The 16,095-nt window shown below is 38.9% G+C and overlaps 1 protein-coding gene across 1 annotated transcript; it reads right to left on the minus strand.

Moving 5' to 3' along the window:
* Positions 1 to 14,705: 14,705 nt before the first annotated feature.
* On the minus strand, positions 14,706 to 15,601 carry LOC136277577 (melanocyte-stimulating hormone receptor-like). Its single transcript, XM_066159952.1, has 2 exons — positions 15,577 to 15,601; positions 14,706 to 15,496 (listed from the first exon to the last, which is right to left on the minus strand). Exons 1-2 carry the CDS (start codon positions 15,599 to 15,601, stop codon positions 14,706 to 14,708), a joined length of 816 nt encoding a protein of 271 aa, XP_066016049.1.
* Positions 15,602 to 16,095: the final 494 nt, after the last annotated feature.

Below are 16,095 nucleotides of genomic sequence, written 5' to 3' on the forward strand. Positions count from 1 at the left end.
CCAAAATCCTCTCTACAGCCTTTTATATCTTTAAGTCTATTGTTTAGCTGCATTGCAAATTACCATTACCATTTCCTACCATTGAGATTTCATCAACAAAAATCAATTGACTTCTCAAAGTGTTTAGTCTACTTAAATCAAGCTGTTTGTAATGTCTCAGTGATTGATTGGCAGGAATGGCCAGAGTGCTATGAAGAGTGTTACCCTTAAGCTTTACCAGTTGGAGCTAATAGTATAACTTTGATCTGATGAAAATCATCACCAGCTCTAGTGTTATAATACTTAAGCACTGCCTGATACAAATCTTTTGTTAAATGCGATTTGCCAACACCAGCCCCTCCACTGAGGAAGCAGTAGAAAGGGGTTTCTGAGGTTTTAATCTGATGTAAAATGTGATAAAAAATTATTTTTGCTCTTTATCGGGTGTCTGGACCATTTGACGAAAATCGAAATCAGGTAATTCATTCAATATCAGTGGTTCATTATTCAGCGATGTTGATGGAATGTTGAGATCATCAGAGAGGTCATAGTTTTCACTTAAATCAGGATGTAAATCTTCACGAGATCCAATCCTTGAACGGAATTGGTCAATGGAGATCCCCATATTTACTTGTGTGCTTGAGCGAGCAACAACAACAATCCAACTAACTAGAAACTCAGTTTATTAAAATAGATAACACTCTTGACAGTTCAAGGCAAACAATAGTTTCTTTCAGTTTGTGACACTTTGAGACACCCTGAGACTCTTTGAAGCGCAACCCGCACAAATACATTCAAGCCGACAAATGTTGGCTTGCGAGAGTACAATGACTCCTTTCAATCTGGCACAACCCGCACCGAAGGTCCGAGCCGATAAATGTTGGCTTGTGAAAACGTAAAAGCTCCTGTGCAACCTGCACTGAACACAAGCCGCGTTTCAGCGTGTTAGCTTACGTGAAAAAATCTTCTGTTATAGACACCTGAAGAAATAACGAAACAAACGCCTCAGATTATGAAAGAAAGAACACAAACCAGGTGTACAAACGTAATCGCCTTTCGTGAGAGCTTAATCGTGAAGCTCCCACAACAAAATTGAAAATTTAAAGCACGCAAAGAACCCGTGAAAATATGAAATGACTTATCCTTACATTGGAAACGAAAATCCCCAAGAAACAAATATGAAATTCCGAATAAGTTCTCCAAAACCCAACGACTGAGAAGAGAAATGGCCGCCGTACAATACACTATGAAAAAACGCTGACTGGAATCCAGTCTTCACGGCTCACTGAACGCAAATAGAAACCACGTGACAAGTACTTCTCTCTCGTGGACAAATAAATAAAGAAATAAAGAAATAAAGAAATAAATTTCGCGGGCCTTGACTAAGTGTGGGAAATCCCACACAAAAATACAACTATGATATAAAAGTTAAAATTTAAACTATCTGGTATATTAAAACAGGGCAAAGATAAGGTCAGTTAATAAAATATAAAATTTAAAAATACTTGACAAAAATTATTCAGTGAATGTTCTAACATGGATTTCTTGAAGCCTATAAGATTCTGTTTCTTTCTCATCTTACTGGGGATCTTATTCCAGAGGCGGATAGTTGATACTGTGAAGGACCCCCTCCACCCTCTCGGACTCCCATTTGAATTGGGGGTAGACAAGGTTTAATTGTCCGTGTCTAATCGCTCATTCATTAACATCTGCATTTCTTATTAGCATCTGAGTCATATGGATGGGCAATCGCCAGCAGTCTGTTAAATACCAAAATTGACTTGTATATTCTTGCTTCATCATAAAAAGGGACCCAACCTAATTGTTTAAAAAGTTAAAAGCTCTTTGCTTTCATATCAGCACCTAGCTGTGCGTTTCTGTAACCTGAAAACTTTCTTTCAGAATATTTTCTGCAGAGTAGGATGTCCACACGGTTGAGGCGTACAGCTTTGTCTGTTTGACCTTTACATTATAATTAAGTTTCCTATGATCAAGAAGCAGCAAGCATCTTATTTTCCGCAATACAGCCATTCTCTGTGCGAACTACTCGCATAGATCATCCTAACTGTCAATCGTGGGATAGTGGAATAGAAATTCAAGAAGAATGGATGCCCACGATCAAAAAACAAGACAACAGGGGAGCCATGCGACAGCGGACTGCCAAGGGAGCAAGTCATGGAATGAAACAGCAAGGATCGAAATACACCAATCAGAGCTGTTGAAAAACAACTAATTACAGCAGAGCATCATGCTTTATAAGACCATGGATGACCAGTCGACCTCATCACCTGAAGAAGATCTTAAAACTGATCTTTATTAAGACTCTTGATGTCCTGATAAGTTATTGTGGTGTGTTGACCTCCATTGTTCTTTGAGCATTTAAATCTCCTGTTAACAATAACTGGGAGGTGATGAGATATCTCAGAAGACTTAATCCTCACATCATGAAGGTACTACGGGTGACTGCCCCAAATGTGATCAAGGCCCGTTTTTCAAAGGCTGTGTATTTCAAGCGGTCAAGCTTTATACTATCCTGCACCTTTTGCTATGTTGTTTTTCTTTAGATACTGCAACAAAGTAGTGCACAATGAACAACTTGTCTGGCAAAGGCTTACTATAAGAAACAATCAATCCTCCCTCCCTCTCTTGCCTTTAACTTTTGCCACTGCTTGTTCCTTTCTCTGTTATTTCCACATAGGTACTTATTTCAATTTCCTCTTTCATTTCTCTTGCTCTTTGGAAGATGAACTTGTGGTCCTTAGTGTTTCCAAAGAGGTGCAGGAGTTAGTCCGCCAGCCCTTATATTTTATTCTAATTCCTTTAATACTTTATATACAAAATTTATTTCCTATTTATATTCAGAACTTTCTCATTTAGACCCTTGGTTCTATCTGCCAGCGAGTAGACCTCGACTTGGACCTAATTAACTGTCTTTTTCAGGATAGAAAATTTACCCAAATGCCCTCCAATCATTGCACTTGCAGTTTCAACTGTAGGGGGTTTGGATTCTTAAACAAACATATCTTGTCTGGAGTTGGAGACCTACTGATTTCGAGCACTCATCTTTGGTTTTAAATCGATAATACTATATTTAGATTTGAATCAAACATTTTGTGTGCAATAACAAACATAATCCAAAAGCATGCAAATAGAAATTACATTAGTTGCGTCTTTCTGTTGAGGTTGCTGCTGAGGTTCGTCAGCTGAGTGTTGGCACAGAGTCTTAAGCTCGGCCTTGAGCTCAGCAATAGTCCTTTTGGCATCCACCAACTTAGTTTGCAGAGTCTTGATGGCCTCTGACTTTGTTTGCACTAGATTGGCCAACTCCTCTGCATCTTTTTCTTATTCCTCCAACTTGGCAGCAAGTTCTTGATTCTGCGGTTGTTGGTTTTGGAAGGACTGGCCCACCCTCTCGTGGTCTTTCACCAAAGTGTCGTACTTTTTTTTAAGCTCTTGGTAGCTCGGCTTATCTTCAGTTTGTTGATTGCTCTGGGGGGCCTTCCTCTTCTTTTTTTGAGGTGGCTGAGCTGGACAAGAACATTGCCGGTTATCACCAGAACAGACAGCACACTTGTTGATACAATTAAAAATTAAGAGGTCGCCGCCGCAGATAGTACATTCAAAAGTCGTTGACACATTGTTTCTTCTTTGTGAATAAATATGTAATGATTTTATTTCTCTTCACAAAGGCATCCCTCCTGATTGGATTAATAAGAAGACCAAAATTGTCAAGAATCGCACACGTATTATACATACATGACGTACCAATACACCAAAAATTAGGATCGCATTGCATTAAAGGGCGATTCTTCACTGCGCTTTTCGATGGAGAATATTAACACACTTTCGTTTAATGCACGGGGAATGTGCGTGTGCCTTTAAGTTTTAGTGGCATTTTGAAAAATTTTAAGCATTTATAGTAAGTTTTACATTGATTTTTGAGTGCAAAAATGCACTAGTAAAGTTATTTCACCGCCTGTCGCTAACCTGTTGATTACCTGTTGGTGGCCTGTCAGTTTAGTGTCGGCAGACTGTTGGCCAACAGTTGGCCAACAGTTGACAGACTGTCGGTGGAGGGGAGCTATTCTTCACAATAACCGAGAACTCTGTTTGCCTCAATCTCCCCAATTGCTCACCAGTCGTTTTGTACCCATGGATCTTTTGTACCCAGACGATTTGTACCCAGGCTCAAACATTTCATACCCACTTTTGATCAGTTCGTACCTAACCCTCTGGTCGATTTGTACCCAACAAATTATGAGACAAAATGTTTAAAATAAACATAAACACTTATTTCATTTATCCTAGTAATCGCAAAAAAGCTAATTTCTAATTACAGAAACATTGAAAAGTTGTCTTTTAGTTAATACTCTTGAAAAATCGTGACCTTGTTGACCCATCCTAATATACTTTGCCTACTACTACGCAGCGCCTACGACAAACTAACTTTCTCTACTTAGTAAAAAAGCGAATTTCTAAATCATAGTAATGTTGAAAAGTTATCTTACTCTTAAACAATCGTGACATAGTTGTCCTAGCTGACCTATCCTAATATATTTTGCCCATTATCACAGAGCACCTGTATGACTAAACATACTTATTCTACTCAGTAATAAATAAAAATCCTAGTGGTAAGTTCAGTTCAGTTCAGTGCATCACTGGCCTGTTTATATTGGCACATCCTTTGAGCAGCTGCCTGAGTGACTTCTCCTTCTTGTTGACGGCCTCCCAAAGTTTGAAGAGCCGCCTCTGCACTTCGGAATAGGTGGACCTCTGCATTCGCTCAAGCTAGCACTCAGAGACCAGATGAATTTGTAGCAACACTAGTCTCGCTTCTTTGTGCAGTAGGGCCACAAACATGTAGAGGGGCAGACCCCATCAACCAGCAGGTCTTCTGTTCAGGCTATGATGCCAGCCCTCAATATCATTGTTTGTTCTGATTGATTGCATAAATACGCTCCAGCACTTGGGGGGCCAAACTGTGCTGCAAATCCAGTTTTCCTCGATGTAACTGACAAATTTCTGTAGAGGCTCCATCTTGGCTTCTGGTTTTAGGCTGTCGAAGGTTGCATACTCTCAAAGTTAGGTAAACTAGCAAGCGAAGCAGAACAGGATTCACATTTCCAAGGGATGTCTTCACCAGATCCGACTGCGTCCCTGTAGGTTTCTTATGATACTCCACTGTTGCAGCCATTGCACAAAAGAGCTTCTTGACGCTTGTTGACAAATTTTTTACACGTGATACACTGATATGCCATTTTCCTTGAAAGTTTGTCTAAGCAGTAAAAATGAACGAATGCTGAGAAAGTTTTCTCGGAGCTTTTTATAGCTGGACCCTTGCACCAAATAGATCGAAATTCTGGTCATTTCATTGGTCAATGCTCATATTGTTTAGTCTCTTTGTTGCAACATTCTTATTTAATACTTTAGAAAAAAAAGGACAAAATCACACTTATCTTGTGCGCAACACTAATTAGCTGTTACTGTCAAGAAACTCACAAGTATAAACGATAAAAAAGTAAATAACAGTTGTCTTTTGCGGGCCACTCACACAAGTATGAACCAAACAACTTTATAGGTACATAAAAAATATCTTCATTTGCGTTTTAATCGTTTTAAGAAGTTTCGCAAACAAAACCTTCAAAAATGTTTTATAGGTAGACCCTCGGACCAAAACGATCGAAATTCTGACCATTTCGCTAGTTAATGCTAGTGTTGTTTACTCGCTTTGTTACAATATTCTAATACTTTTGAAATGAAAGAAAAAAATCACACCTATCTTGCGCACGATAATAATTAGCTGTTATTGCCAAGAAACTTGCAAGTATAAACAATAGAAAAGCAAATAACACTTACCTTATGCGGGTCACTGACACTCTAATTGTTAAGTAAAGTTCAACAATATGAGAAATAAGGTCACACATATACCTTGCGCATGCGAGCTTGCATCTTAATTATTTTGCGATTACTAGGATAAATGAAGTGAATGTTTGTTTGTTTTAAACATTTTGTGTCATAATTTGTTGGGAACGAATCGCCCAGAGAGTTGGGTGTGAACTGATCGAAAGTGGGTACGAAACGTCTGAGCCTGGGTACAAATCGCCTGGGTACAAATCGCCTGGGTACAAATCGCCTGGATAAGAAAGATCCATGGGTACGAAATGACTGGATACCCCCTTACTATACACCCATAATCAAATACAGGAAGTTTCGGTTTACAAATTTTGAACAAAAATTCACATGGCTCTTGATATTCCAAGTGTGAATAAGTCACCTGGATAAATTTCTTTGTGAACTTTGTATTAATTATGCAGCTGATAAACAGGAATGAAGAACTTTGAGAGGAAGTTCTCTTTGTTCTGTCTCATCTAAAGTGCCAGTGGGACAAGTAAATAAGAAAGAGATGGGAATCTCCCAACTGCGTGTACACTCATTGGTATATCACAGTGACGACAGTCGCTCCAGACTCCCCTGTGTTACCTGATACACCAATTTCTGCACTGAGACATTGAATTACAAAGTGAAAAAGTCCTATTTGGCATGGTACTCATTTTTATCGTTTTGAAATCAACCAAACAGGGCTGGGCACTGTCCAGTGACAGCATTTATCATTATTTTTCCTGTAGAAACATAAGACTACTCATATTGATTGCTTCTAAAGTGTGTTGGTCAAATATCAATGCCTTGAAATTATTGATGCAAAGTTGTTGCTAGTGAAAGAGAGGCAAGAGATTTGTCCACCAACTCTCATGATGCTGTCTCTGTCTAGAAATGGATCCAGTTTGTGAAGAGAACTTGTCTTCCTTAACACAGTCTTCTTTTCTCTGTCCAGTGCACAACTACCGTACTTTGCGATCACTTGGATGTTTTGGAGACTTTATTTCTGAAGTAAGCTACTCTTAATTCCATTGGGAAGTGAATTCCAAAACCTAGAGGCTGATACTTGAAAAGTCCTAGCACCTCCTGATTCTCTTTTATACTTTAGACGAATTAATTAAAAAACCCATATCTACTTTGTCTTTCAGTAGCACGCATGTCGATGTTTCGTCTGAGTAATTCTAACATATAATCGGGACACACCCCGTTCAAATGTTTATTTAGATTATCAATAGCTGTAGAAACCCACACACTGGAGCCATACATTATTTGTCTGATCATGGCATTGTAATATAGAATTTGTTGATCTAAGGGTAAATGATGCCTGATTTTTTTTCAAAAAAGCAATACGCTGTGTTAGCTTCTTACATAGATTATCAATATTCTCATTAAAAATTAAGCTGTGTCAATAATTATGCCTAAAAGTTTTTGAGACTGGACTTATTCGAGTTCAACCTAGTTGACATGGACAGTGAGTGAGGTGCTGTTCGTCTTCTTATGTAGGCGTTTGCCAGCTACTAACATAGTTTTAGTTTTGGACTCGTTTAGTCCCATTTTATTGTATATGGTCCATTGTGCAACTTTACCAACATCAGCTTGAAGAACTTGATTTAAGGCTGTCAGTGCTGATCTATATTTAATCTGCTGCTGAATTTTCTAGTATCTGGTCGATGGTCTATAAATATAAGAAACAAGACTGGTTCTAGGATACTCCCTTGAGCCACTCCAAGGTTTGCATCTCTGAGAGTTGAAAGACAACCATCTATGTTTACATATTGGTGAAACAGGGAATTAACTCTGAAGTGTAAATTAAAGTGCTACTTAAACTCATGAATAACCCACAGGGCGTTAGCCCTAATAAAGGGAAACAGGGAACCACACGAGGCAAAGAAAAAATCGAACCCACGACCTCCGGATTAGATCTACCGTTACTCTGCCGACTGAGCTACGAGGTCGCACAGAGAAAGTCGGGGACGATTTAGGATGGTGACAATTTACACTTCAGAGTTAATTCTCTGTTTCACCATTTGTGTTCCCAGTGCTACGCGGCACAACATTCACATGTTTACATATTGCTTGTTTACATAATAATAATGATAATCATCAGCAGCATCCGAAGTATCATCGTCATCATCATCATCATCATAACTGATCATCTAAGGTCCACGATCTGGACTTGGTGCTTCAGAAACTTAACATGCAAGTCAAGAACTCACATTTCTATGATGAAGATGATGACGATAACAATAATAATAACAATAACCCAACAGCAACTCGTGATGTTTGTCCATTTAATGTATTCAAGCAATAAATAACATTGAAAGTTGCAAGTTATAAAAGTGCTAAAAATGATACAAGTAATTAGGTAATACAAATAATACAATATAACATAATAAGTAAAAATTATGTAACTCAGTTATGCACCATAATTATGAGCTAACAGACAGTTTAAATGCTGTTCATCGATATCTGAGATTCAGAGCCTACCTTGGAATATCACTTAGCCAGGGAGAGAGGAAGCTTTTCAATTTTTTTTCTGGTTCCGCTGGAGGGCATGCTCTGTTAGCAACACTTCTTGCCCTGAGAAGCACATAAACAAAACAGTAACTAAAATTAAACAAGGTTCACAGGTTTGAAAGACACAACATGAAAATCCTGCCCAGCCAGATGCAAGCAGTGACAAAGAAAAGTTTTCCCAGTGATAACTGCAATTTACGCCTTGTGAAGGTGGAAAGGTGGAGCCACTGCAAAAACTCCGCATGAGGTTCCAATAAACGATCATTAGGTACCTCTGAGAGGATTTGTTATGTATCTATGAGACGCCCCAGGCAAATCGTCCATGTAAAGGGAGGACAGTCTTTTTCGGGAGATGATTGTAGACCCAGTTTGCCAAATAACTCTTTAATTTGACAGGGCAGATGAACGGATACTGAAGAGGCACTAGTATCAAAATGCGAAAAACTGTCCCACCGAAAGCCAAGATATCTATAGTCTTTTGCTGTTAACCTCCTAGCTAATCTAGGGGTAAATTGACGTGAGTGTTTCTCAAATCTCTGGGAAAAATCCTAGTTAACTTAACGACGTAACCTAAACAATTTTTATTTTGTTAAAAAAAAATAACTGTCAGAGCATCACTCTCAACATTTGTCTTAGTAGCTATCTTTCCTTCTGCATTGTTACTATTATTGACATTTTTTCTCTAAGTATAGTTCTGTTTCCCTCTGGCATTTATCATATTTAAGCAACTAAACTAAACTGGAAGCTGATTGTAAAACTTAACAGTTCTTAAGCTTCCAGGCTCTTCATTTGCACAATTCCTCTGTATGTTGTCAGTAAATTTTTATAATGCAAAATTTAATGTACAAGAGTGAATAAAGTAAAGTAAAAGGAGAAGGATCTAAACTGCATTAAAATCGCGCACACGCTTCTATATCAATAATTGTGTGAAGGGATCTTTTCAAGTTACGCAATGTTCCAGGTAAGAGCTAAGAGAGGTATTAAATACAATTGAAAAGCGGAGGAACTCAATGAAAAAAATAATACAAACGTTTTCATTTGACTGTATTTCTTAAATCTAAATATAAGCTTGCTCACCTCTTATCACATCGCCTATTCTTGTAAATGATTACCAATTTTTTGCATCATCATTTTCGACTCAGTTACCTCTTTCAGTCATTGCATAGAAACATTACTTGTCCTTTTCCAAAATATAATATTTCAAGACAAACTTGACAATAATCAGGTCTTCTGGGTCTATCTCATCCAAAAAAGAAGGACATTTGCTGTGACTTCCTGCTTCCTGATCTCCTTCACCGGGAAAGGGAACACCTTTTTTTCACATGAATCAGGCATCAACACTATTCTAGAGACATAAAGCGTAAAGTCATAAATGATCTGTGGTGAATCATCATAAAGTTGATTTTCTTTTTAACAGATTTTAGAGTCAGAGTTTCAGTTTACATGGTGGTAGATTTCCTCACTCCTACGAAATTGATAGCTGTTGTAAAATACGTTAGTTGTATGCAAGTACTTTGGCTTGTTGTCAGCAGTGATCATTTATCTTCTAAACTACATTCCAGAGTCAAGAGCAAGAATCTATCCTTAATTATTAAATGATTCACAGACCTTGTTTCCTCTACCACTGGCATTGCTTCGGACACCAGCTCTAAGGGCATTCCCGCAGATCGTAGATGCGCCCTCCACCTGTTTCCATTTGGGCACCTGGACTCAGTGCTGTACAGCTGTGGCACTCCATCGTGGTTTGGTTCTCTGAAATGAAACCGAATGTTCAGTTCATGTTCATATCACATCTTTTTTTTTTTTAATATTCTTATAATTCAAGCATCTCACCTGGAAATGCATCAGGCACTGCAGAAGCTGGACCTCTTCTTCCTGCAGAACAATGTGGGCAGAGGCTGCATTTATCGAGTGCTGCAGTACATCCTTCTGCTTTACCATGGTAATGCAGCCAGGCACTATACAGCAGACCGTTCTTTCTGGGCACTCGCTCAAATGAAGCATCAAGTGGAGCCTACAAAAGAAATAAAGTAGGTGTGGCTGCCATGGGTGACTTTCAGCAATAAATACAGACAGTTTTTAATGCGACTTAATGATATATTATATTTCAACAATCTCTGATACCAGTTGGTAGCAAACTGTAAACAAAATAACAAGTGAAAACCTATTACAGTTTAAATTAAACTAAATACACTTAGGAAAATTACAATGAAAATAATGGGGAAGCTTACAAAATACTAAAACTCACATTTGCTGGAATGCTCTATTGCTGAATTAATGCCTAACGGCGAAGAGGCTGCATGACGTACGACATAATGAAATATGATCAGAAGAAATATATGAAATATGATCGCAAGCGGACTTACTGAGTAAAACTAACAACTTCAACGCACACAATATGTTGAATACTTGCTATGTTACATTGCAAAGTGCATGCAAAAAGTTTTACTGTAATCGGTGTTGTTTGTTTGAAAAACAATAGACAAAAGAAAGACATTTGTGTTTTTTTGTAGGGACCAGAGATGAGCTGGCTAGTGCAACTTTTGGATATTTTATTGGCCTAGATAACCATTTTACATTTGATTGCATAATTAAATTGACAATAGCTTGCCATAGAAGGCTTGTTCCGCAGCCTAGTGGACATAATATTCTCTTATTAGAACAAAGGGAAGCAGCATGCTCCTCTAAACATTCCCTTGTTACTTTCCTACCGCATTCCTGGCAAGGGACCTTGTGCTTTGCATATTAGGCAATGTATGCTGCCATCCCCTCCCTTGCCACCATCTCTCCACACCCTTCATTTGCACACTGCATTGTCAACTTTCCATATGCTTTTAAGTGTTGCTTGTGCTCGTGAAACTTCCCTGTCATAGACAACCACAACTATTTACACTACAATTTTTTTTTTTGTTTTGTTTTTTTGTTTTTCTTTTTTGTAAAAAGAGGTGAGATGAAGCTAGGTGACCGTCAGTATAAGAATTAGAGAGGAGTAAGCAGTTCAGTCACGTGCACGTCCTCTTCTGTCCACCGCTCATACCCATACGGGAAGGTTTGGAACGTGTGAGGATTCATCACGCGCTTGTTGTAGACCAACTTGTATTTTTTTTGTTGGGCCGTGGTGGACAATTGGTATTCTTGGGCGTTCCTCACGATTTTGTATGGTATGGGCATGGCGGTGATGCGCGCCTCGCCAGACTCCAGTGGGGAAGTCAAGTCTTCTAGCACATTGTTTTTGAGGACTTCAAAATTGACATATCTCTTCCCCAGTCTATTGAGTGTGATGCCTCGGACTTTATAGTCCTCTTTACCTTTGTGGGTCTTGTACCTGTAGTTTTTTGGACTTCCGGAGGCAAATTCCACTATATAATTGTCTGGCGGCAATTCGTCCTTAAAGTCCCCCAGATAATCTCCCAGTGGTGGCTCGGGCATTCCCTGGGCGAAAAGGAACACGACTGAGTCCGTGTCTTTGTACAGTACTCGCTCTTGTAAGATGTCGAGAGCGTCATAGAGTTTAAGACGAGCCCAACAGGTCGTGAAACAGGCCACGAATATGTTCAGGTTGGGCAAGATGGATTCGTCTTCCTCTTGTAAAGTGTATTGTACTTCCACCCGATCGTCTGACTGTATACCAACATACTTGATTTGGAGGGTGTCGCTGTTACAGGAGGTGGAAAATTTTTGGGGTTCATCAAATTCCCGGACTTGTGTCTTGTTGGTACGCTGACCAAATTTACCCCACATGGAGTTTAACATCATTTTGGCCAGCGTACGCAGTCCGGGATTTTTCTCGATCTTTTCCGGGCCCAATTCGATTGTAATCGTCCAAGTGTCGTTGACGTTTCAGAGGATCGTCGGCCACCCGCTGGCCTCTTCCTTGATCTTGAGCCACGTGTTCACGTAGTCTTCAAAGAGCCCTCTGCGAGTGGTCAGGAAATGCCACACTTCGTGTACGCAGACGACTGTGTATCCCTTTTCAATAGCCTTGAGGAGTTCTGGTGTGCACCAGGTCCCTACGAGTTGCCGTTCCGAATCCGTGTGAGTACAGACGGGAGTACACTCCAGAAAGGGTTTGGACATTTCCTCGGTCACGCAGGAGGCACAGAGCGGAAAGGTGAGTTTGCCGGCATGACAGTAAGGTAGCACAGGATGGAAGAGACCGTGGGGTGGAAGCACCGTGCATTTCGCTAAGCCGAAATAACGAGAAAGGTCCAACTCTTTTTTTTTATCTTTTTCTTTAATTAACAAAAGATACTGTATTGTTACCATAAAACACTGATACGGCAAAGAATTCGCAAACTTTTGCGTGTACCAAAACGTTAGCTAAGCAAACCAATGTTTTATTTTACCTTTTCCTTTAATTAACCAAAGATACGGTATTGTTACTGGTAGAACATTAATGGGGCAAAGAATTTAAATAATAATTTAAAGAAATAATAAATAATAATTTTAATTAAATAATGTATCTACATGTTTGTGGATGATGTTTCGCGTATACCAAGACTTTAGTTAATAAATCAGTGCTTACATTTACGTCTTTCTTTAATTAACAAAAGATACTGTATTGTTACCCATAGAACACTGATACAGCAAGGAATTCGAAAACGTTTGTAAACAACGCTCTGCAAGTACCAAAACATTAGCTAATAAATCAATTTACCTTTTTATTGAGTAAAGGAGGCAGTATTAAATAGTATCAGAGGACCTTGAGTTTCTATTGTTGTTACAAAATCAGAATTGTTGGTGATGCAATGACAAGGTCTATGCTTATCACATAAAAGAAAAATATGATTTGATTTAGTTACCGCTATTATTTACCGGTAAGTTGTGGAGGTGTATTTTACTACACAAGGAAGAAATGTCCGGAAATCGCTGAAAACAATAAGCACCCTGTTATCTTTGATGACAACATGGCCTTCAACCAAAAAATGAAGAGATAACTGAATACTGTACGATTTGCCTGATGATGGTTGATACTGATTTGCGGAATGCCACCACATGTGGTATTGCAGCGTGAACGTATCGTGAACGTGAACGTAAATCGGCGGTTATCTCTTGCCAAGCTTTGTGGATCCACTGCAAAACAAGTTCCTTACTCGGCGCTCGCTATTTCCCCGACGGAGTGTAAGTAAAAGGACCGTTTACCATCCAAGCCTGATACTGGGAGCGTACCTTGTTCTTAAACGGCTTGTTAATGCATTTGTCAAGGGGCTGCAACACGGGTGTAAGTCCGCCAAGTACCAAGAGATATAATAAATATCTTGCTATCTTCGTTTTTTCCGCTCGATTTATGGCCCGCGCGCTTCGCACTTGGGCCATAAATTCGATTCTCCAAATAGACTGTCTCTAACAATCACGACCAAAGAAACAAAAGTGGACAAAGCAATTCATCATTGTTAATTGTGATCGGAGATGATAGATACAAAGGAATTATTAAAACTCGCTGGGCAAGCATTTGATTCTTACTTTACATTTATACTTCTAAGAAAACGGGGACAGTTCCAAAGTAAAAAAATAGTTAGGTTGGTAAAATTTTTATGCAGAGTTAAGGCGGGAGTCTATAGTGCGTCACAACTACTCTTTTTCCTGATATATAATGTTTAATTTTGATGGGAATAAATTACGGTCAAGAATCATTCATACAGACATCTTTGATAGTGTTATTATATCACCACATAAGGTGAAGCTCCGTCTTCTCAGGAAGAAAATCATTTCAGCTGAGGGAAGAGGATGAAGTAAAACGTTAAGACTTGCAAAAACGAGAAATTTTGAAATGAACTCTTTAGGAAGAGATGATGGTTGATTTAACTCTAAACGCTTACCAGTTACTCTTTTTTTGCAAGTAATAATTGCATCTCTAAAATTCATCGGCATTGAGGACAATTAATTAGTAACAAAACAAATTTAGGTTTGTAACAGGCCAGGAGACTTGGCGTGAACTGATGACAATATGGCGTTAACGTCAAGCGCTCTCACTTACAATGGAATAAGAATTGAATTTTTTTACCGTTAAGGAAAAGACGACTCCAACAGCTCTTAGTGCTTTTACCCCTTAATTTAGTGTAAGGCAAGACAGTAGAATCAAACTAACATCTTGTTCTTTTCTATATTATACGTATTTTCTTTAACTATGTGTTGTTGTATTCAGGGTAAGTGTCATCGCCAGGAAGATATACCTAAGATGTGTTGATAGTGTTTAGAATTACTCTCTTCCGCAAAGAATACCAACGACTGCTTTCTAACGATATCCTACGAGCTTCCTGTAGAGAACAGGTGACTTTTAAGTCAGCTTTTTTGAAAATTATTTACGATTTTAACCCCAGCGGGATTTAGCTTCATAGACAGCAAAGTGCTTGCCTGATTGTCTGCTTAACTGCTCGCCTTACTTCACTGATCTTCCAGCAGTAAAGAAACGGATTCAACGTCGAGTTAAAGTAGACTAAGACAATTGTTATTTCCCTAAAGTGCCATGAATATGTTTTACTGAGCATAATTTCCACTATACCATATGGTGTATAACAACCAACTAATGCTAGTTGAACCCAAAGTGCACTGTACACTGCCTTTCTGTATCGCGCCACGTTCAGTGCACTTGGTTGGCTCGGCTGTTGTTGAGAATGATCTTGTACATGAGCCTGATGGTGCCTAAGAGCGCTAAAGATTTTTGTGTATGAGGTGATTGAGATAACAAGGCAAATTGGTATAAGTATTCGGCCGTACGAAAAGGTTATATTCGTTTTAAAAATGGTGCTTAAAGAAGCAACAAGACTTAAAACCCAAAAGTTAGCTAAAATAATATATGTGCGCTTCAAAGTTACGATTTGTCTGTATCTAAGCCCCAACAGCAGGGCGAGCAGTCTGTCCACGCTTATGGCCGTCATCGTCAATAACGACACTCCACATAACATATGGCTTGTGATGATGACCGCGTTATTTGTGTAGTAGAAATACGAAAAGCTCAGGGTAGCATAGAGGGGCTGGGCAACAAGGCCAACCAAAAGATCAGTTGTTGCCAAACAACGATACAAGAGTTTGGACGGTGGATGAAGGGAAGATTCCTTGTGAAGGGAAACAAGGATCAGAGAATTCCCAAGAAATGCTGTCACGGAGAAGAGAGTGTGCACTGCTGTGAAAGAAACTGATTGTTAATGCAACTCATCTACCTATTAGTTGAATAAAGCCAATTCTTTTTGAACTGTGTTTTACCTCCTATTAAGTTTTTTGCTGCCATCACTTCGCAGTTCAAAAAGTGGTTGATTCCTTTCTCCACTAAGTTACCTGTTGTAGCGACGAGAGATATTTCGTGTCAACAAAAACTGCTCAGCCACAAGCACTTAAATTGTACTTCCAATTAGCATCTCCCCAGATACGTTTGCTTTCTTTTAATGCGCATACAAACTGTCAACTACGACAGTTCGAGAGAGTGTCCTGCAATAATTATCCTTAATCCCTTTTTCAAGCAGTCTTCTATATTTTAGCCGTCTTTTATTTTAGGTGTTCGCCAATGTCACAATTTGTCTACTATTGTCTTTAAGGCTCATTCATTCTTAAATTGAACACGAGAGTTTGGCGAACACCAGTTTAGTGATAAAACTTGTCGCTTTTTATCAGAAACAGGAGTCAGACTTTGCTTCCATTACAAAAGCAAACACTAAGTTTTGCACAAAACTTTTATTCTGAATAATTAGACATAATTTGATGAGAAATTTTTTTCAAGGGAAGGGC

Source organism: Pocillopora verrucosa, chromosome 13, assembly GCF_036669915.1.
Source record: "Pocillopora verrucosa isolate sample1 chromosome 13, ASM3666991v2, whole genome shotgun sequence".
In the NCBI taxonomy this organism is placed as follows: domain Eukaryota; kingdom Metazoa; phylum Cnidaria; class Anthozoa; order Scleractinia; family Pocilloporidae; genus Pocillopora; species Pocillopora verrucosa.

Bases quoted from the DNA above. Each gene is read 5' to 3' on its own strand.
- LOC136277577 (XM_066159952.1), bottom strand. From the start codon at position 15,601: ATGGCAGCAAAAAACTTAATAGGAG. The intron at 15,497-15,576 runs GTAAAACACAGT...TTTCTTTCACAG, and splicing joins AGCAAAAAACTTAATAGGAG to CAGTGCACACTCTCTTCTCC.